At 50.7% G+C, this 22,714-nt stretch overlaps 1 protein-coding gene across 2 annotated transcripts in view; it reads right to left on the minus strand.

The window, feature by feature from the left end:
* Positions 1 to 579: 579 nt before the first annotated feature.
* Positions 580 to 22,714, minus strand: part of MTCL2 (microtubule crosslinking factor 2) — a 63,544-nt gene continuing 41,409 nt past the window's right edge. Inside the window, exons 8-16 of one of the 2 annotated variants that reach the window (XR_012061712.1) lie at positions 21,844 to 22,074; positions 16,885 to 16,989; positions 15,749 to 15,916; positions 13,956 to 14,207; positions 12,827 to 12,898; positions 11,846 to 11,916; positions 9,220 to 10,570; positions 7,040 to 7,348; positions 580 to 6,636 (exon numbers count right to left, since the gene is read on the minus strand). Coding sequence is in view for 1 of the 2 variants with exons in the window: in XM_015237723.3 (XP_015093209.2) it covers positions 7,196 to 7,348; positions 9,220 to 10,570; positions 11,846 to 11,916; positions 12,827 to 12,898; positions 13,956 to 14,207; positions 15,749 to 15,916; positions 16,885 to 16,989; positions 21,844 to 22,074 (2,403 nt within the window). In the remaining variant the exon portion in view is untranslated. Of the gene's footprint in view, positions 7,349 to 9,219; positions 10,571 to 11,845; positions 11,917 to 12,826; positions 12,899 to 13,955; positions 14,208 to 15,748; positions 15,917 to 16,884; positions 16,990 to 21,843; positions 22,075 to 22,714 lie in introns of both variants that reach the window. The other variant, XM_015237723.3, reaches the window with a different exon arrangement.

Raw genomic sequence — 22,714 nt, forward strand, 5'->3', positions numbered from 1 at the left:
AAGTGGCCCAATGAGAGGTCCACATGAGGAGGGAATGAGGCCTCCTGCCAACACTGACTTGCTCCCAGGAGCAAGTCATATGAGTGAGCTACCTTGTGAATGGATCTTCCAGCCCCACTCAAGCCCATTCCAATGACTGCAGCTTTATCGACACTTAACTGCAACCTCAGGAGACCCTGAGTCGGAAGTACCCAGCTCCTGAATTCCTGATCCACAGCATCTGTGATGTGTTTAGGGATAATTAATTATACTGTAATAGATAATCAACTCATGTCTATAGTGTCTTTTTTTATGATAAATTTTTAGAAGTCTTTTGTAGAAAGGTTCAATTCCATTTTTGAGTACTCTGCATTTGTTTCTCAGTGATGATACCACCCTTCATGGAAGACTCAGAGGTGTCAGCGGCCAGGAACCCCTGGAGGCTCCTCCCAAGTGACCCCATACCAGCCAGCTGGCTGTGGCATTCCCAGGGTTCCCTCCTTCCCAGGTAACTGGGGGTGGGGTAGAGTCAGGTTTCAAATCTGCTGGGGACCCCACCCACCTTACAAGAGAAATCAGAGAGGAGGCCAAGTCCACGGAAACTGTTCATATGACATACTTTATTTTCAATCTACAACCATTAAAAACCCTTTGTAAGTTTACACTGTACAGTATTCTCATGTCTGAAATAAGACACGGGGGCAAGGAGAGCTGGCGGATTGGACCATGGTTGTCCTAGCACCCAATCCATCCTGGGAAGGAGCCTTTTGAAGACAGGAGTGGGGAGGAGAGAACAGTGGACAGGAGAGGTGGACAGTTTGGCCCAAGGATGCCCTTGGTCCCTTCCTTCCCAAAGGCCTTTCCCTTCCTTCCCTAGGGCCCACGACTGTAGAGGCCACACCAGGAAGCCAGGCTGGGCAGGAAGGGGGCTTCACAGTATTGGTGGGGGTTGGGGAGGGGGGCCAGGATGAGGAGGGACAGCTTCTGGCTCTCTTCCCCAGCTGCTGGGGGTTGGAGCTGTTTTTGGCACTGTCTACAAGGTCTCCCTGGAGGTGGGAGAAGGAGGAGGAGCTGGCTGGGGATTTAGGGTTCTTTCTTTGAGGAGTTAAGTTTCTTTCTATTTGAAGAGAGGCCATAAGCCTATGGTGAGATTCCCAAGGGATAAACCATCAGGGTCTTTTGTCTCCCACACCCTCCAGGACTTCCACCCCCTGCCTGACTGGCACAACCCTACACAACCTTTTGTAAAACCCAGACAAGTGGGAGAGGTGGGTAGAAGTGGAACCAAGGCAGGGGCAGGGAAATGAAAAATGTATGCCTTCTCCCAGACCTGCAGTTTCCAGGAAGAGGAGAATATAGTTTTGTTTTACTCTTGGGGAGGAGGAGGAGGGTGTGGAGGGAGTTTTCCAATCTATCAGGAGTCCAGATGAGGCTGGTGTTTCCACCCCTTCCTGGTCAGGGCCAGCCTCAGTCCCTCACCAGGCCGCACTAATTGTTAGCCTAGACCAACAGTTGGCAAACTCCTATGTATGTCAGAATCATCTGGAGGGCTTACTACACCCCAGCTTGCTGAGCACCCCACCAAAAAAGAGGTCTACTTCTGTAGGTCTTGGGTGGGGCCAACACTTTTCATTTCTATCAGGTTCCCAGGTTATGCTCCTGCTTCTTTGAGAATGTCCAGGCATCTCATCCTCAGCAACCTGTGCCCCAAGGCAGTGTCAGGGAGCTGGGGACAGCTGGCGAGGCCCTGCATTAGAGGTACCAAAATGTCTGGGAAAAAGCTAGGAACAGACCTGTGGTGAGCCCCCCTGTGTGGAGAAGTAAACTAAGGCACAGAGATCAGTGACAGAGCTGAGAGAGGAGCCAGTACAGCAGGGCCCAGTGGAAAGAGGGTGATGACATAGGACCCGAAAACACGAGAGGTGCTCTGAAGCCCTAAGGATCATCCTTCTGGTCATCGTAAAATCATACCACCAGCCAAACGCAGAGAAGTTGACATCTGCCCAGACCTGGGCCAGGTCTCCAGACTCCTGGCTGAGGTTCCTTCTCATGGGAGCAGTTTGAGTGGTATCAGAATGAAGAGTGACAAGGTGGCCAGGCCCTGACAACTTTGGCCCTTCAAGGATGCTTAGAGGAAATCAAAGCTCCTTTCCTTAGAGCCTAGGGTCCAGAGGGCTGGTGAAAGGCAGAAGGGAAGGAAGTAGGGCTGGTGGGATAGACAAGGGAGGGTCTAAGGAGGGTCAGGGAGGGGTTGGGAGGAGCCCTGGGCAGGGGACTCAGGCCCAGCATCATGTCCCCAGTCCCCTTTGGTTCTTGGGTCTGTGGACTTTGCAAACTGCAAACACTGTTGGGAGGGGTAAGGGGTAGTGCCAGGGTGAGCTACTGGTTCTGCTAGGACAAGCTTTTTCAGGGGAGAATGCAAAAGATGGTGACGTCAAAAGGACAGATGGTTGAAAGGTCCCAGGGAGAAGGAGAGAAGAACCTAGCCAGGCTGCATCTGCTTTCCAAAAAAGGCCATGCAGGACTGGGCAGGGTAGCGGAGGTCAAAGTGGGGATCCAAGTACCCCCCTCATTCCCAGTGGAAAGTACTAAGGTCCTGCCAGGAAGCTGTGGACAAAGACAATGTGGCTTAGGGGTGGGATGAAGCAGACATCTTTCTGGGCTGGTGGGGGTGTCACAGCCTGAGGCACTGGGGAAAGGTGCCTCCTTTGGTGTGAAAAAACACAAAATAAAACTCAGAAGACACAATGAGATTTGAAACCAAACATCAGGAGCTGGAAGACCACAGACACAGAATTATGGGAATGTGAGCCTGAGGGGATGGGAGGGGGTTGCTGAGGTTACAGGGAGGGGAGCAGAGCTGGGGAGGCCATTCTGGGAGGGCTGAGGGATGGGTGCTACAAGTAAGCCCCAGGCTCAAAAGAGGAAAAACCTTGGCCATGGGCCAGGGCCACTTCATCTGCTGGTGGGAACCAGCTGGAGAAGAGGAGGCAGGAGGAGGGGAAGCTTTGGAGGAAGATGATAAAAGAGAGGATGGGTAGGTGGTGGGGAGCGAACAGACTGAGCCCAGAGAGAGCAAGGGGTTCAGCCAAGACCACAGAATGGTAGGTGATGTCTCACTCACCACTGGGAATGCAGAGCCTGCTGGGAGTCAGGACACCTGAGTCCTAACTCTGTCTCTAGTTTGCTGTGTGACTTTAGATGACCCACTTCCTTCTCTGGGCCTGATTCCTCATCCAAAAATGTGAGGGGGGTTGGATCCAAAAGGACAAATACTGTATGATTTCACTTATATGAGGAACCTAGAATAGGCAAAGTCATAAAGACAGGAAGTAGAATAGAGGTCATCAGAGCCTAGGAGGGGAGGGGTGGGGAGTTACTGTTTAGTGGGTAGAGTTTCAGTTTGGGGAGATGAAAAAGTTCTGGAAATGGATAGTGGTGATGGTTGTACAACATTATTAATGTATTCAAAGCCACTTAAAATGGCTAAAATAGTAAGTTTTACATTATATATGTTTTGTCACAGTTTAAAGAAAAGTGAGGGGGTTGGTCCAGTTTATCTTGTGGCTCTCTTTCTATTCACTAACACTAGTGAAGGGTGTGTCACCTCCAGGGCCAGGGCACTAGGGGGTTGGCTTGGGGATAAGGAGTGTGATCAGGCAGAAGGTAGAAGGACATTCTCCCACTTCGTAACTGGGAAGGGCCTGGAAGTTGGGTGAGCAAGAGAACAGGCTGGATGATGAAACCATGAAAGGTGCATGGGGTCAGGCACGATAGAGCCATGTTGCAATCAGGGTAGAAGAGGCTCAAGTCCTTGGGCCCTTGACTTTGTCGCCTGGGAGAGCAGCCGGTAGAGAAGTGTTCTGGGGGAGCCCAAGGGGAAGGGCCCATTTTGAGCAAGGCCTCTTGGAGGGTATTTTTCAATTGGTCAGCCTTTGGCGGGGAAAGAACTGGGGGCAAAGGGCTGCCAGGGTGACAGGAACTTGGGTACTGATGTCATATGCATGCAGGATCTAGGAGACACTAATGTGACAAAGTAGTTTGATTTTCATTTAGAATACAGACATCATTGCCCCCAGGAGGGTCTAATTTGGCTCTGGGAAGAAGTCAGACATAAGAAACACAAGATGGTCCATTTTGGGGTCACCATGCCAACTGTTCTCCCATTTCCCCACAACCAATTCGTGCCAACACAATGGATCTAAGCCTGGCGGTCTGTAGGGAATAGGACTTCAGGGTACCTTGGGACTTTGGTTGAAGAAAATGGGGATGGGGGAAAGGAAAAAGATTGGTAGAGAAGGAGGAAGGGAAGGACGAGGAAGTTGCTAGGAGTAAAAAAGCAAGGGGTGGTAGGAAGGGGAAGAAAGGGGAAAAGGGTAGTGTTCCTTCCTGGGACCCGATGCTCCAGGGGAGTCCCCGCTGCGGGCCAGGCAGTTTTCTGCTTTGGGAATGTTACCAAGACTTAAAAGGCATTTAAAGAAACAAACTTAGAAATTACATTCCAAATGAGTAGAGAGTTTTTACAAACCAACCCCCCACCCTAAAAAAGAAAACACTGTTACTAATTAAAATGCTAAAAATCAAACCAAACCAGTATTTACAGGTAACATGTTGAACCCCATCAAGCCCCACGTTCAGAGGCTTCTGTCGGAACAGTGATGAGTGACCTCGCACAGTGGCATGCAGAAAATAGAAACTGGGACTTGACTGAAAACCATGACCTGGGGCCTCTGACACTGGCTGGGGGCCGGGCGGCCAGGTACCAAGACACCGAGGATGGCAAGGACAATCTTGGACGAGGATGACGGTAAGGCTGAATGGTCCGCAGGGCTCAGGTCTCACGAGGATTTCTCCCCAAGGCTAGAAGCACAGCCTCCCTGGCCCTCGCAGCTTGGGAAGGTGGGAGAAGGCCTCTGGTGGCTCGTGGCCTGGTGTGAATCCCCTCACTTGGAGACAACCTTGGAGGGGCCCCCTGATCTCTTGGGTGGGAGCAGTGGCATCCCGAGGGGACTGGCCCACGGCTCCATCGGCCTGCCTGTTCTGCCCACACAGGTCACTATGGTGTGAGGAAGTGTCTGGTTGCACTAATATGACCCCAAAGTTCTGCTGATGGGGAATGGAGATGAAGGGATTTGGATAACTGGTCCAGGTGCCCGAGAAAGGGTAAGACTGGGAGCTGGTGGGTAGGAGTGCAGAGGCATCTCCTGGGTACTGGGGGCAAACTACCAAAGCTGCTGGCTTATGGTTTTCCTCATAGGGAATTCACAGATAAGTTGCTTTATCCATCTGGGCCTCCAGCCAATCACACACAGATGTGGGGGCACGTGTACATCCAAAATGGGTTCATTGGCACCAAGGGGGAGGCCGTCTGAGTACCCCCCCAAAACCACCACCACACTGCAATGAGCCATGCTGCAATCCATCCGATGGCTCATGCAGCTCTCATGGGATGTGGGGAAGGGCGGGCAGTACAGTTAGGGCTGGGAGTCGAGCCAGGAGAGGCCATAAGGCTAAAGAGAGAGGCTGGTGAAAAGGCTGGCAGGCTGGTGAGAACTGAAGCAGGCTGGCAGACACTCTCACATCCATGTGCAAAGCTGCAATAAACAACATTCTCAGAATTCAGTCCTGTTTTCCTGCGAGTTCTCACTTAGGGAACTTGGAGAGCTCTCCCTGCTCTTGATAAAGCCTTAGGAATCCATGTTTGACTCATTGAAAAAAAGGTGTTAGAGGGAGAGAAGAAAATGAGAAGGAAAAGAGAAAATGTTTGGGAAGTGGTGACACTGGTCCAGTCCCCCACCCTGTCAGTGAACATTCACAGACTGACGGCTGGGGGCCAGGTAAGTACCGGGTGCTGAGTGTAAAGTAGTAATCCGGGGTCAAACGGTCAGCGGCATTGGGGGAGCAAACTGCAGGGCTCCGGCTCTGCTGGGGGACCCGCCAAGCCTGACCAGGAGACCAGAGCTCAGCTGCGAGTTCCTTATCCACATGGGGGACCCCACACCCGTCCATTGCGTTCGAAGCCTCACGTTGTCCCAGTGGCAAGAGTACGTCTCAACTTGCAATAAATTACCTTAAGGACTTTAGGGTAAATTAAATTATTAAAATAAAGTAAAACCACCTTAAATATTTATAGTAAGAAAAATTCAAATAAACAACCTAGGCAAGAAATGTGTTTCCAGGCCCCAGTCTATTGCCATGTCCTGGGGCACCAGCCTCTTGGATTGCTCCTTGGCCTGACCCGGCCAACTGGGAGTCTCTTGCTGGGAATATCCTCACCCTCCACCGGCCATAGGATGTAAACACAGTGGAGATGCAACAGCCTCCCCAGGGTGCCAGGGAGAGAGGCCCCAGCAATCAAGGCAGTGGGCAATCAGGCATGTATATGTGCACCAGGTCTTGAGACTGCTCTACCCATTTCTGTCCTCAAGGAGTCTCCTGGGAAGGTTGGGGACCCCCAAGTCACCTTGGCAAGAAACGCAGTTCCAGTGGCTCCCCGACCCTGAGCCCCACACGTTTCTACCTTGTCTTCCAGTCCTTGCTGCTGCATCCAGGCTTTGGGCAGGGAGATCCAGGGCTCCAGGACTCCAAGCAGATACTTGACCCCTGGCTACTGCCCTATCATATCCCCTTGAGCCACAGCAGTCCAGAGCAGCAGGGCTGGGAGGAGGAGGTGGTGGAGGGAAGGAAGGGATGGGGTGATGCCCAGCTCAGCTCCACCAGGACCCCCAAGTTGAGCCCAAGAGCAAAGCCTGTTCTTCTCATCAGTGTTTCCTCCCCATGAAGAGGGATGTGGTTGGCAGGGAACATCTCTGTGAGCCCTTTTCCCTGAGGGGCATGGCCGGAACTGTATGCTTTCCTTGGCTCTTCTGAGAAGTGGGTGTGGGTAGAACCAGGCAAGGCTCTCCCTTACAACCCAGGGATAAGCTCTCAGTGGATCAGCTCCCAAGGGATCTCTCTAGAGACGCTTCTGAAGCCCAGTTTTGGTCTTTCTCCCTCTCACTGCCTTCCCCTGGGAAGTCAGAGATCACCACCCAGCAGTCAGCAGGAGGCCCCGCTTTACCTGGAGGGCAAAGCTCTTCTCTGGCAGTGGTGCAGCTGCTGTCTCTCCAGGACGAGGGATGCAGGGGTCGGGGCCCCTTGCCTCGTCTCCTCTTCGCTGGTTCCCATGAGCTATCCAGGGATTGGGCTGGTTGAGGTGGGGAGCCCGGCTGCTCCGTCACTCGCTGTGGGGGGCTGCCCTCTCCTCCCCACCCCAGCTGGACTCTGAAGGGTGCAGCCTGCATTTGGAAGGAGAGTGGCGGATGGCAGAGCGGGATGGCCGGGCGAAGCAGGAGGTGAGAGACTGGGTGTTACAGTCACAAACAGCATCCTAGGAGGAGGGAAGAAGAAGTCAGGAAGAACCAGGAGGTCTTGACTACGCATGTACTTGGTGGCCAGCCAGGCAAGGAATCTGGACTCAGCTGTGCCCAGGGATCAGTTCCCGGGGTTTGTAGCCCCTCTCTCGACCAATTTTTAAAAATTATTTCCCCCCACTAGAGAATTAATGCCTGTTCATAAATAATATTCCCGAATGTAATAAATCCTGGAATATACAGGGAAGAAAGTGGACATTGTCCATGAAAGATAAATTCTCAAAACATTGCACACACATACATTTACCAGAAGGATCTCACCCCCTACAGTCTGTTTTGCAATTGCAAACATGAACACTTTTGTGTTGTTATGTATGTCTAGATTTCCTTCTTTTTAATGGCCACATACTATTCCACTGAGTGAAAATAGCTTAATTTATTTATCCAATTCACTTTTATGTGCATTTTAGGTATTTTCTAATTTTTTAATATTATCAACACACAGGGATAATGGCTAAAGGCTGCTGTACAAGGTGGAGGAGGGAAAAATTAGGAGTTTGGGATTAACACAGACACACTACTATATATGCAATAGATAAACAAGGACCTACTGTAAAGCACAGGAAACCATATTCAATACTTTACAATAACTTATAATGGAAAATAATTTAAGAAAAAAATATATATATACCCAAATATGACTAAATCACTTTGCTGTACACCTGAAACTAACACATTGTAAATCAATTATACTTGAATCAAAAACAGTGCAGCTGCACATTATTTACAATTGCCAAGATATGGAAACCTAAGTGTCTATCAACAGATGAATGGATAAAGAAAATGTGGTATACACACATGGTGGAATACTACTCAGCTATAAAAAGAATAAAATTTTGCCATTTGCAGCAACATGGATGGACTTGGAGGACATTATGCTAAGTGAAATAAGTCAGACAGAGAAAGACAAATACTGTATGATATCACTTATATGTGAACTCTAAAAAATACAACAAACCAGTGAGTATAACAAAAAAGAAGCAGACCCACACATACAGAGAACAAACTAGTGGTCACCAGTGGGGAGAGAGAAGGGGGAAGGGGCAACATAAGGGTAGGGGGCTTATAGGTATAAAATAAGCTACAAGGATATATTGTACAACACAGGGAACATATTAAATATTTTATAATAATTATAAGTGGAGTATAACCTTGGGTTCCATGAGATACTCTTGTCATTTCCTTTTCTGCAAAGCTAACTTATATGCATTCTTTTACCAACACGCACATAATCCCTACCTAGATCTGAACTTGATACCAGGAGTGGAGTGAGCAGCCAAGGAGTCTCAGAGAATATGGAAGCACTTAGGCCTGGAGTCTTGGTGGGCTGGGGGCAGTGGTGTACTGGTAAATATTTAATAACTAGTTTTCCAGGAGTGAGAGGAGAAGCCCTGATTTGTAGCATTTCCAATTTTCATGGTGTCAAAAAAAAGCCTCCCACAGTTGCTGATCTCAAGGTACTAAGGTGAAGTAAGTCACTGAACACAGATGGACACGATCAGCTCTCACAAACCAAACAAGCTGGCTCCAGCATCTGCTGGGTGGCGGGAGAGCGGATAGCATGCCTCTCCCCTGGAGGGGATGCAGGCAATCTCTGGTGTGTGGTGGCACAAGCAGCTACGAAAGTCATGCTCACTAGTTTCCTGTATTCAGACCGAGTGTCCATTAGGTCTGTTGTTCCAGGTCTGGGGCCTTCCAATCCCCATCCCAGATCAGCACAAGGACTTTTTGAAACACACAACCACATTTCTCAGTCTGAAAACCAAGAGTTTGAACCTCATAAGCCAACCTCACCTCCCAAGAAAAAGGGCAGACCCCACCCACCTACCTCATTGGGAAGGACCGTGGCTCCATCTCCATCCCGGGGGACACTATCCTTCCCCACTTGGGGGAGCACAGAGAGCCTGGCCTCCTCGCTGCTGCCTGACTTGGCCGCCTTCTTGTTCAGGATCCTGGCCATGCCCTCCGGCTGATGGTAGCTGGCGGGGGAGAGGGGCTCCAGTTTCTTGGTGCCCTCCTCCCCCGCCGCGGAGGTGGGGCTTGGCGCCCGGCCACACACATTGCGGAAGAACTCCTGCACGATGCCGTACTTGGGGGGCTCGGGCTTGGCCCGGGCCTCGGACATGCCCAGCTTCCAGACGGACTCAGTGCTCCCCGAGTGCTCCACCACACTGAAGAGGCTGGACAGCCCGTCGTTGATGTTCCTCAGCACGGGGCTGTCCCGCGTGGTGGTGGAGCGCGCCCAGGCGGAGCCGTTCTGCTTGCCCTGGTGCAGGTTCCACAGGCTGCGGTCCTTGGCCCCGTCTAGCTTGGACACGGACCGCCGCTGGAGCTTGGGCGAGCCGTACTTGGGCGAGCAGCACGGCCGCTCGATGCGCGAGTGCACCTTGTCCAGGGAGGATGAGATCTGCTTGCTGCGCACGGACACGAGCGAGGAACTGCGGGGTGACCAGCTCTTGCTGTGGAGGCTGCTGCGGGGCGGGTCGGTCTGCAGGCCCACACTGACCGTGCGGATGGTCTGTGTGCCCACGCTGGCCAGGCCCACCGTCTGGCTGGACGTGCTCTTCACCTTCCTCTCCAGTGAGCCCGAGCGCATGGCCTGGCGCACGCAGTTGGTGATCTCTTTCATGTCGTCGCTCATGTTGCCAGACATCTCGAAGTCGTGCAGAGCCGCTGGGAAGCCAGGCCCGGCCGGCGAGGGGCCGCCACCCGAACCCCCGTCCAGGCGCTGCCGGGAGAAGTTGCAGAGCCAGCGGCTGTAAGAGCTCTCGGCCAGTCGGTCTGCCTCGGCCGACTCTTTGGGCTTGGCCGTGGTGAAGAGGAAGCCAGGCTCGATGATGATCTTGCCCTCCCTGTCATGGACCACAGGGACGCCCAGGCGCCGGGCCACCGGGGGGCTGTAGTAGACGCGGATGCCTGTCTTGTCGGGAGCCGTGTAGCTGCGCTGCATCTGCCTCCCCGCCGGCTCCTGGCAGCCCAGGGCACCCAGACGGTTGCAGTCCCGTGGCGACAGCCCTGGCTGTTCCGGGGCAGCCTTCTCCGGGTCCACTGGCTGAGCACCCACAAAGGCAAAGGCAGGATTGTTGGGCAGCTTCTTGCCCCGGGCAGCTTCACTGGTGAGGTAGGGGGAACAGTCCAGCAAACTTTCAAACTCCGACATGGAAGAGACAGATTTGGTCCTGGGAAAAGTGAGGAGGAAGAGCAGCGTTAGTGGAAGGTGCCTTACACAGGTCAGGCACTCTGGTCTTCCTCCCTGGTCCCAGCGCTTCACCAGGGCTGGGACCACAAGGGTTCTGCTCACCTCTCCTGGAAGATACTGTCGGTGCCCTGCCCCTCATCACACCTACACACCCAACAAAGCACACTGAGCACCTGCCATTTTCCATCTGAGGGCTTTTTTCTGTCTGCAGGAGCACACTTGGCCTCCAGCCAGAGGAAGCTAGAAATATCACAGTTTGTGGCCCTACATACAACCCTCAAAAAACAATGGGTGAAACTTGGTGGCTTGTCCCCTGGGTAGGAGAACTCACATTCTGCTCTGGCTCCCAGAGATCCTCAGCGAAATTGGAAACTGAGCTCCAATCACCCACATATAACTTGCTTGATAGCACCCCCTTTATGATGCCTTCCCTTCCCTGTCTCACTTCCAGGCTTTTCCTGGAATCCCCTCTTGAATAAACTATTTGTACTCAAATCCTTGTCTCAGGCTTTGCTTTTGGGGGAATCTAAACTAGGACACCATTTAATCTCTGTCACAGATCTGGCATGTGTGCTGCCTGATGACTGAAAGTGCCAGGCATACATGACAGCATCACCCATGTCAGACCATTCAGCCCTCCGACAACTCTATGGGGCACTTCCTATTATCCCACTAGGCAGAGATGGGAAGTATAGCCCAAGGGCAGAGCCAGAAATGGCAGAGGTGGAATTCAAACCCCACACTATGACGCTGGAGCCCCCTTCTACCCTGGGGCCTGCCTGGCTTCGTCTAGGCTGCTTGCATGGCCCCTATGGGATTCTGTTGCCCTCACTCTTTTCATGGGTGTCCTAATGGTGGAGAGATGGTCCTGATAGTTCTGGAAGTCTCCCTGGCTAAACCCAGAGGATGCTGTTCACTAATCCAGGAACAGATGACCGGCTGGACTCTCCCAACTTCAGATAGAGGAAGAAAGACCGCTAACAGGAGCTGAACAGTTTCTTTCCCTGCTGGGATATGCTGGGGTCCCGGTTTTCCACGCCCTGAATCAAACCAAAAAAATCATAGGCTAGAATTGCCATCACCCCATCTCCTAGTTCCTAAGTGGCTTGGGTTCTATAGAAACCATATCCCAGTGTTCTCTCAGCTTAGCTGCGGTACAGTCATGGGCACATAGGGGAGGCAAAGTGGCAGAGCAGGGGGCAGAGCAGGGGAGGCGCTGCAGAGTGGAGCATGGGGTGGGGGTGGCTGCCCGCACCTCTTTAGGCCGGTTCCCCCAAGCTCAGCTTCAGAAACAGCTTCCTTGTCATGGATCTTCTCACTGCGTGTCTGTCAAGGAAGAAAGGCAGGAAAGGGTCAGCTCTGGCCACTAGCACACAAAGGGAAGGTAACAGGAGGTGAGTGTGGGAGCTGAGCCCTGACACCACGTGCCTGAGTCTCCTCTTGGAGAGCAGGAGTGATGTCAGCACCGATCTAGAATGTCTGTTGGTCAGTTCCTGGCTACACTGCATCTGACCTCCCTCCACAGGTATGTGATTGAGGCTGGGCCAATCAGAACCCAAGGAAAACCCAAGGAGAGAGAGTCATTTAGAACTTACTCTGAATGTGGTGGCAGCAACAAAGCACCCAGTGACCTCTGTTCAGCTGGAGGTGAAAACAGTGACCTGAGGTCCTGCTCAGGGCTTGTCCCACCCTGGTTCCAGAGCAGGTCCCCTGAGACAGTTTCCCAGAACTGGTTTTCGTTGCTTGCAACCAAATCTCCTAACACAGCACTTCCTCAAGCTGTCATGAGCAAGGGCCCATATGTTCACTGTTTGGTTATTCAGTGTGTTGCTAAATGGACAGCACACCTGGTGCTTAGAAGCAAACTTCACCAATTGATCTCCACAACCAGGGCTGAGCGTGATTCTCATTTTACCAATGAAGCAACTGGGGCCCAGAGAGGGAGAGTGACTTGCCCAAGACCACACAGCTATTTAGAGGCCCTCCATTAGAGAAAGGTACAGCTGAAACACAGTGAGACATTCAGCCTTTCTCCTGGCACATAACAGTGGAGCTGGCAGGGGCCCTTCAAGGTCCCAAAGCACAGCCTGGACCATGAAGTAGACACCCCAGGATTGAGGAGCCTAAGGGGCGAGGGTGTGACCTGTGGGACAACATTAGTATCCTCCTTGTCACATTCCCAACAAATGAGGAGTTCCCAGTGTAGCCAGGTGACGCAGTCTATCACCCCACCCACCTCTTTCCAGCTGTTGTCTTGCTTCTCCAGGTCTGAGTGCTTCAGGACCCAGGGGTCAGCAGCCTTCTGCAGCTGGGCAAGGGTAAAGAGGGCAGTCAGGGGCAGGCAAAGCTGGTGAGCAGAGTCCCGATCTGTGCAGGGCCACTCCCCAGGCTGCACTCTTCAGCTCAGATGACCCAGATCATGGACTAGGAGCCACCTTTCCAGTGGGTAGCAGCTCTGAGCCACCAACAAAGTGGGTTTGGAAAATGATCATGAAACCAACCACTTACAGGCATCCTGATAAGTGTCATGATATCAAATACAGTAATAGTTGTTATTATTATGTTAATTCATGCTGCAGTTCCTGGAACAGCTATATCAGCTAAGTGGCAGCTGAATGACATCAAAGTGGTGTTCCCACACTAGGTACGTTAAACAGCAATTACACTGAATGAGACTGGCCTCTACACGCTGTCCTGAACAGCTCTCTATGAAAGAGGCAAAGTATAAACAATACGTATATTATGATTCAATTAATGATAAAAAACTCTGTGAATAGAAATTTAAATAGCAAGAAAGGGAGAGAATGGGTTGGAGTATGCTTTTGCAATATTTGAGTCCTATGTAAAGATGAAGTCCTGACTTATACAATTAAAATTAAAAAGTGAAACAAAGGAAAAAGTCACAGTGGAGCAAAGCAGTCTGGTAAGCTGGGTGCGTGCTGACTGTAGTTGCGGTGTTAATGGTCAATGATTGTTTTTCTTATCTCCCTCCTTTTGGTCAGAGGATTCCAATTTTCCATGGGGAACCAGCCTTGGTTCTTCTTTCTTGGTTCTGGGGTTTTGGCAGTCTCTAGTTTTGGGCACATGACTCCCACCAGGTTGATTAAGCCTTGTGAAAAGGAAAACTCTCTTTCCACTGTAACTGCTAAACTGACAGAGGCCCTATTTAGGGACAGCTGGCTTCAGAATAAAACGCAGAGGAAAGCAAGCCTTTCTGCGAGACTGACGGAGAAAAAGACCTCATCCCTAGGGCAGTCTCTGAGCACACGGATCCAGCGTTACCTGAAGGAGTCCTCCCTCTGGCCTTTTGCCTACAGTGACTCCCCCTAGTGGTTCAAGCCAGCTCGGGCTGGGACAGGCCTTACCTGGCTCAGGCGGTTCTGCAGCTCCTTTACCTGCTGCTCCACCTGCTGCTTCTCACCCTGAAGCCGCTCCACCAGCTGCAGCTTCTCCTGGCCCCAGTTGTGCTCACTGATCTGCAGCTGTCGCGTCAGCTCCATGACTGCGCTGTAGGACTCGGCCAGGAGGTGCTGCTGCTCCTCCCGCTCCCTCTGCAGGGCTGCCTTCCAGTCGGGCCCTGCTCTCTCCCCAACCCCCTTCCCAGCCTTCAGCTCCATCTGCAGAAGGAAGAGCAAACCGGACAGCTGGCACCAGGAGGCTCCTCCCCTCTGCCCTCCCCACTCCTTCCCTCCCAGGCACCCGCAGGGGGCAGGGGGAGGGAGTGCTCCTCAGAGGACCCCTCACCCAGGAACTTTCCCTGATCTCCTCAGTTAGAACTAAACTTCCCTAACAATCAAGGCTTGTGTGGAGCAGTTTCTACCACTAAGCTCCGTGCTAAGGGCTTTTCAGGCATTATCTCAGTGTCCTCAAGAAACTCAGCAAGATAACTGCCATTTTCGATATTTTACAGAGAAGACAGAAGTTCGAAGAGGTTATTTGGCCCAGGTCACATAGCTACAAAATGGCAGCGGTTCCTAGTTATTGCTTCTCACGGTATTTCAACAGCTCTTACCAGTGTTTACCAGGGCTTACAGTTAGTGGGGAGCATGCACAGTCACATAAAGACTGCACAGGAATCATCCCAGCATGATGGCTTTCTTGGCCCCAAACCTTGAGGGGCAAAGGGTAAACATGCAATCTCGAGAATAAGTGCACCCCACACCCTCAGGCTGCGGTCAGGTTTGAGGGGAGGGGCGCCTGGAATGGCAGGGGTTGGGGGGCAGCAGGAGCAGTGGACACTGTGGATGTACAGATGCGGCAGGAGCCATGAGATCTGCAGGGAGCACTGGGAGGAAAGAATGGTGACCCCAGGAAGCCAGAAGTCTGAACACGGGAGAAGATGGGATCATGGTCATAGGGAGCCAGGAGGGCAGAGGTTGTGGGAGTCAGGGTCAAGTCTGCCCCTTACTAGCTGGGTGACCTTGAGGAAGAAACATAACTCTTCTGTGCCTGTTTTGCCACTTGTCCAATAGAGATAATCAGCGTACCCACCTCCAAGGGGCCCGTGATCCCCAGGAAGGCAGCCTGCAGCGGGGGCAGGATGGAGGCAGCTGGACCCTGCAGAGTTGTGGCGTGGGGTCGGGGCAGTGGTGGTGAGAGCATTCTCTCTGAGTGGGAGGAGGCCCACCCTCTCACTTCTCAGACACGAGTGGGAGGTAGCAACTTGCCTCCAGGCACACAGCAGAGACCTGGGGCTCCTGGTTAAGGCTCCTTTGATCATCTGGGCTGTAGGGAGGGAGTCCCCCAGTACGGGTGGAGGGAGCAAAACAGAGCCAGGTAGCAGGGCGTTAAGGGGATCCTTATGAGGACAGCAGGCATCAGAAATCTGGGCTTGAGCAAGAAGGATGTCACCCTGTGCAGACAGGCAGTTAAGTGTTCTGGCCTCGCCTGTGAGCCCAGGGTGCAGCAGAGCTGCCTCTGATGGCCCCGTGTTCCTCTGTCAATCCCTCACCTGCTTTCCCTGGACCAGGGACCCCCCAGTCCCCACTGTTTCTGGTCCCTTGACTCTAGGCAAGTCTCTCACCGTCTCTGGGCCACAAGGTAAGTGAAGGGATTCCTATGCTTCTAAGAGCATAGCTTGGGCATCCTGCTCCCAGATCTGAGGCCCTGGCTGAGAGGGAAACAAGCAGGGGGTGTCTCTGACACATGGGAGACTCACCGGGGCAGTATGGCTCTTGAGCTCTGCCCGCTCTGTCTCCCAGGTGGCCTTGGCCTTGGCAAACTGTTGCTGAAGCTCAGTCAGACCACGGCGCTCATCCCGGAGCAGCCAGCATAGCTCCTTCAGCGTCACCTTCATGTCGGCCAGGGTCTTGATGTATTCATTGGGCTGCAGACGGGGACAAGGTCTGGGTCAGAAGCTTTTGGACTGGCGAGGAGGGGAGGGCTGGGCACACTCATCCAGAGTCCAGCCTGGGACTCAACCAGGCCTCAGGCAAATCCCACGACCTTGCTGGGTCATCTCCCCATAAAACAGGCACGACAAGCCCAGCCCTGGCCCCCTCCTGGGCTGACATGTGCCCCAGCCTCACATAAACACAAAATCCTGCTATTACAACAATTATTCAGCCTAAATCTGAGCTGAGCTCTAGCTTCTCTGAGGCTCTGCAGCGTCTAAGCTGGGTCCTTCTCCTTGCCTGGGATCTGTCTTCTCTGATCCACCATAGGCCAGGGAGTCTGAAACAGGGAGCCTCCCTGACTGCCTGACTTGGTCCCAATCTTCTCTCCTGGGCCCATGACCCATTTCCCACCTGTAACCCAGCTTACTGTGGGTGACCCTGGGAGCTTGCCCCTACTGTTCTCACTACCCCAAGGTTTGATTTAAGGGTTCCTGATCCTAGGCCAAAAGCCCTTCCTCCTTCCATCCTTCACTCCAGCCTGATGTCCTTACCCCCACTGTATACATCCCAAGCTGCAGCCACAGAATACCTTGCCACGCCTCTGCACACACAGTTCTCTTGGTCCAGAATGGCCTTTTCGCTATTCTCTATTAGGCAAGCTCCTTTTCATCCTTCAAACCCTACCACCTATGACCCTCTTCTTTGTAATACCATCCCCTCTACGTTCCAAACAGAATTAACTGCTCCCTCACCTGTGACCCCACACTTCATCATTTGACCCTCAACCACTGCCCTGGGGTGACTTACTGGGCATCTGGGGCCAGTGACCAGGCAGTAACTCACTGCAGCCCCCGTGCCTGGCGTAGGACTGGGGTCAGGGAAAGCAGCAAGATGTGATCACTAGACAGACAAAGGAACAGATGGACAGGACAGAACTGGAAATGGGCAGAGAACGCACCGTGTTTTGGGTCCAGCTGTCCCCCGCGCAGGTCTTGTTATCAGAATGCTGGGCATTTAATTCCTCTTCCTCCATTAGCAGGTACAGCTCCTTCATACTATTTACCTATTTAAAAAAAAAGAAGCCACACTCAACAGAGGGTAGGAGGGCATCATGCCTGGGGTCTGACTCTCAGGTGGAGGGGATACAGGCTAGTGGCCTAGATAGAAAGGGGGATGCAAAGCCAGGCAGGAAGAAAGAATGGAGGTTTATGGACCAAAGGCACCCCAGCTAGGCACCAACTGCCCAAATTTTAACTCTGATCCCTGGGCACCATCTGGGTGGAGAAGCACAGCTGCCGAGTCAGGCCCTGCTGGCCCCCCACACCATCTCTTCTGCCCCCAGGACCATAAGGCATCCCTGAGAGCTACTTATAAACAGCTGCATTGTCAAGGTAGGCTCTATGGTTGGAATAAAAGGGCCACAGACACCCTCATAATTATAGATAAAGGCAACCAGAGGTTTGGGTGAAAAGAAGGGACTTCCTGGGAGGAGGGGTTTGTTGATGATGGATTCTGGGCAGGAGCCAGCCTAGGGGATGAGGGTCTAGATCAGGATGAGAATGAAGCAGAAGAAGCCACCTTCTGACTGGGGCACTCATTCATTACTCATTCATTCATTTGATAAATATTTATTGAACACCTACATGCGCCAAGCCCTGTGTTTGGAGCTGGGGACACAACAGTGAGCAAGACAGACAAAAACCTTGGTCCCCCTGAGCTTCCATGCCAGTAGTAAGAAAACAAACAAATATGTGAAATACATGAAATGTCACTAAATATGGAATGTCCCACAATAGTAAGTGCTATGGAGAAAGAGAGCCGGGAAGGGGCTTAGGATGTGCTGCACTGCGTGGCCAAGGAAGGCCTTAGAGAGAAGGTGATACTTGGGCAAAGTCCTAAAGGAAATAAAATAATAAGGCATGGGAATATCTGCAGGTCAAGAATTTCAGGGAAAAGGCATAGCAAATGCAAAGGTCCTGAGGTGGGAACATGTCTGTTTGAGGAAGAGCAAGAGAGTCAAGGAGGAAGTAAGGGATACAGGGACCAAGACTGGTTGACCAGGGACCTTGGATTCTACTCTGGGTGAAATGGGAACCAGAGGAGGATGGTGCCAAGGAGAGACACTGGCTTGACTTCCGGTTTCATGAGATCACTCTAGCTGCTGTGTTAAGATATTTTACAGGATAGCAACAGAGCTCCAAGTGGTACAACACCAGGCGGCACCATCCGCACGGAGTACTTGCTGCCTGGCCTCCCGGTACCCTTGTGAACACAAGATGCTTGGTGGAAGGATGAGGTGCTAGGGCAGAAGCAGGAAGACCAGTTAGGAGGCTACGGTGATAATCCAGGCAGGAAGTGATAACGGCTCAGTTGGGGGCAGTGAAGGGGTGGGCAGTGCATCTGGGTCAGATTCTGTAGATTCTGGATTTGCAATGTGCAAGAAAGGCCATTTAAGCCAAGTGCCTGGACAGGTGCCCTGAGGCAGTAAGTGCAGGTAAAGGAGAGATGCGATCTGAGGGCTGAGCCCTGGGGACTCTGATGTTAAGAGGTCAGTTCAGGGAGAAAATGAAGATCCAGCCAAGGAGACTGAGGAGAAACCAGTGAGGTGGAAGGAAAACCAAGAGAGTGTGGTGTCCTAGAAACCAAATGAAGAAGGATTTCTGGGGTCAGTGCAGGTTATGAGGCTGGGAAGCATATTGGGGGAGCAGGGCGTACATGAACAGACACCTAGTTCTGTCCCTGGTCACAAGGATCTAAACATACAGACTTTTGATTATCTATATACACAGGTGCACAATTCTTTCTCTGAAATTCCTTGGGGCCAGGTGTGCTTCAAATTCAGAATCAATCGGGATTTAGAAAGATAATCTGGCACCTACACGGTATACTGTACAACAGCCCAGACTGGTGTTAACACTGTGCTCATGGGCACCGACAATGCCCCTTCAAACATGTGAATATTAACGTGACATGGGATAAATAAAGGTTTTGCTGCTGAACAAATGTCAGGTCAATTCTTTCCAACTGAGTTAGACACAACAAAACACAGTTCTCAGAGCTTCTGGATTTCAGAATTGAGGGTGAGGAATCAAAGATCTTTAACTGTAGTAGAATGGGGATAAGTGTTTCCACATTCCAGAGCATGTATAAAAGGGAAATGAGATTGTCCACTCAGAGCATTTAACACAATGCCCAGAGCACTAAAAATACTCAATATGTGAGAGTTATCATTCACGTGTGTAGTTTTAATTCTGCATGTGTGGATACACACATTTTTTACAAGTATGCATACAGATCAGGTTTATTACTTATATAGTTATACATATTTTATTGTGTATTTGTTTATATGTATTTTTATACACATGTGCTTTATATCATATTACATACATATATGTACATATATATTTTACATCTGTGGTTATTTTTAAATCTTATTATGCCTACTTCAGGAAATATGTTTATTTCTATTTATTACAGGCACATATATTATTTAATTTTCTATGCTTATACTTTTTTTTTTCAAGTAAGTTTCTGTTTCTGTTACTCCAGTTCATTGAAACGGCTAGAAAGATTTTCACCAAATATGGAGTTTGCCTGAGACAAACTGATTTAAAATATAAGCTATGTGGCCTGCAGGCAATTCATTTTGGGGGGTGTGGGGAAGAATCTTCCCTAGCAGTCAAAACTAGGCTTCGGCTATGGAAAACAGTACAGTGGTTTTCCCCCAAAATTAAAACTAGAACTACCATTTGTGGGTATACCACTTGTGGGGTACATATCCAGCGGAAATGAAACCTGGATCTCTCTGTGGCATTACCCGCAGTAGCCAAGACATCGAAAGAACCTAAGTGTCTATCTATGAATGAATGGATAAAAAAAATGTGATCTACACATACAAACATTATTCAGTCTTAAAAAAGAAGGAAATCCTACCATTTGCGACACCATGGATGAACCTGGAGGACATTACGCTGAGTGCAATAAGCCAGACACAGAAGGACAAATACTACAATATCTCACTTACATGTGGAATCTAAAAAAGTCAAACTCATACAAGCAGAGAGTAGAACAGTGGTTGCCAGGGGCAGGCAGGAGGGGGAATAAATAAGGATTTAATGGGTAAGAGTTTCAGTTCTACAAGACAAAGAGTTCTGGAGATGGATGGTGGTGATGGTTGCACGACAAGGTGAATGTACTTAATGCCACTGAACTGTACACTTAAAAACGGTTAACAAGGTAAATTTTATGTTATGTATATTTTAGTATAATTTTAAAGTAAAATTTTAAAAATTTATTAAAAAAAAAAACTGGGCTTCATCCAGAGGCTTGTGTGGGATTTCCAAACAGGAGGGGTGGTCCTAAAGCAGAGAGTGGCTTCAAACATGAGGCTCCAGGTGTCATAAAGAGTGATGCTCAAGGGGCAGGCATGCTAGGTTTTCGAACTGCTTCTCATAGGGGCACCTCTGTGTCCGACATTCCATGGAAAAAGCAGGAGGGAATATGTCCATCAAATGACGGTCAGCGACTCTCTCTAGAGGCCCTTGGGGAGGAGGCAGGTGGCCTGTGAGAAGAACCATGAGCCCCACTGGGGCTGGGGGAGGAAACTCTTGCTAGAGATTCAGGTCTAACCAACATCCTCCACTTCTGGGACATTCAGGCTACTCTGGGGGGCCTTACATAGGGGAACACTGGGACTGCCACTGGTCCCCACTGGCTTTGGCAAAGAGTAGCTTGAACCAGCAAAGGGCCAAGCCTGGGCTAGACCAGAGGTACCTGTACCCAAAAAGCCAAAGCCAAGGTGAGAATGCCGACTCAGGTGGATGTGACTGAGGTATGACATCCTTGCACGCCCCCCTTCTCCTAGCAATGTTAGCATGCTGCTGCTGATGGGAGGCAGGGGCTTTGAGGACAACGGGTCCTGCACAGGCTGAGGGACAAATGGGCCATGTGAGTCCTTCCCAAACTCCACACATTCCCAGAGCTCCACTCCTCGTGTTTCCTGCCACACCCAAATACTACCTGTACTATCAGTAATGCCTTTAAGTCGACCTACTCTTTCTACTTGAACAAATATATCTAAAAAAGGAAGTTTGTATTATTACTGAAAATGGAAAGCCAGTGCTCATTGTCATAAATCAAAGGTAACATTAAATATAAAATAGGTATATGCATAAGTGAAAAATAAATAGCAGTAAAAAACAATAAACTATTTTCACACGCTAAACATGGATGAACCTCAAAGAATTATATTAAGCTAATGCCAGAAACAAAAGACAACATGAATTTATATGAAGTTCTGGAATAGGCAAAATTAACTCCGGTGTAAATGGTGTGAGAAGTCAGAACAGATCTGGCTGCGGGGGTAGGCATGTTGCCTGGGGCACGTGGGAGCCTCACTGTAAATGTGCTCATCGTGATCTGGGTTGGGCTATACTGTGTACCTGGGGGGTGTAGACTTACGATGTGTGCACTTTACTACACGTAAGTTATACCTTAAAAGAGTAAAAAACATTAATATATACCATGTTTGCATCTAATGCAAAAACAACAAAACTAGATTATTAATTCACCTAGATACTGTTGCCTGCTGAAGACTCTGAGGTTTGTTAAAAAAGGAAACCAACAAGTAGAGACCTAAAGAGGTGTTGAAGACCTATTGGCCCCCCAAAAGCCTTCCTCCTGGCGAGGCTGGGACTAAGTCTGTCGTCCTCATCATGGTATCCCCAGCACCTGCTACAGTCCCCAGTAAAGAGCTGGTTCTCAATAAACAGGTGCTGATGAGTGATGGAAAGCAGGGATGGAAGCTGCAAGCTGATGGCTACTGTCTGAGCCCCAGGGCTGTGTCTATCCAGCTGGGTATCGTTCCCGTCCTATTTCCCCCACCCCAGCCCCAGCCTGAACCCCAGAGGAACTGTACCTCAAGGAAGTCATCCCCCTCGCTGGGCAAAACCTTGCCCTGCCGCCAGCGCTTGAGGAACCACCTGAGCTTCATGAAGAGCAGGAGGAAGTTGTGCTTGAACTGCTGGGACTCCTGCACCAACATATTCTTCTCCTGGCTCCAGAATTTCTGCTCCAGCCTCCGCTGGAGGCTCAGGCTCTGCAGCTCAAACTCACGCCTCAGGAGCGCCCTCTGCTGGTCCTCTTTCAGCTGTGAGGGGGATAGTAGCGTGAGCCACCCCAGCTGTCTCCCGGCCACAAACCCACCCCATTCCAGGCCTCAGACAAGGGCAAAGAGGAAAATTCGGGAGAGGCCTGTTGGTGAACCCTGCCAGGGATTCCACCGCTAGCAGCTCATTCTGTTGGAAATAAACACTTCCCTCGGCTACTCCAGGGATGGGAAACTCATAAAAACAGCAGCAATCAGTTACAAATCAATGAAAGAGCTGGGATTTGAACTTGGCTCTGTCTGATTATAAAAACCATAACATCAGCTAATAAGCACACACCAGGTGTGCTCTCACATTTAATGAGGAACCTGGGAGGGAAGGCAATGATGGTGACCCACATGCAGAGCAAAGGCATGCTCGCAATGAGGAAGGCTGAGAATGTCAATACCCAAGGAAACAACGCGGTGTTGCAGCTCAGAGGGAGCCCATTATCTGAATTCGAATCCCAGCCCCACCTTGCCCTGTAACTACAACTCTGGGCAAAGCACTTCAGCCCTCTGGGCGTCAGTTTCCCCATCTGCAAAATGAGGACACCTCACAGGGGGAAACATGAGGCTGAAAGGATACGATGTGTGGAAAGTGCATTGCAAAACTGGCATACAGTAAGGGCTTAGTAAACGC

Source organism: Vicugna pacos, chromosome 19, assembly GCF_048564905.1.
Source record: "Vicugna pacos chromosome 19, VicPac4, whole genome shotgun sequence".
NCBI lineage: Eukaryota > Metazoa > Chordata > Mammalia > Artiodactyla > Camelidae > Vicugna > Vicugna pacos.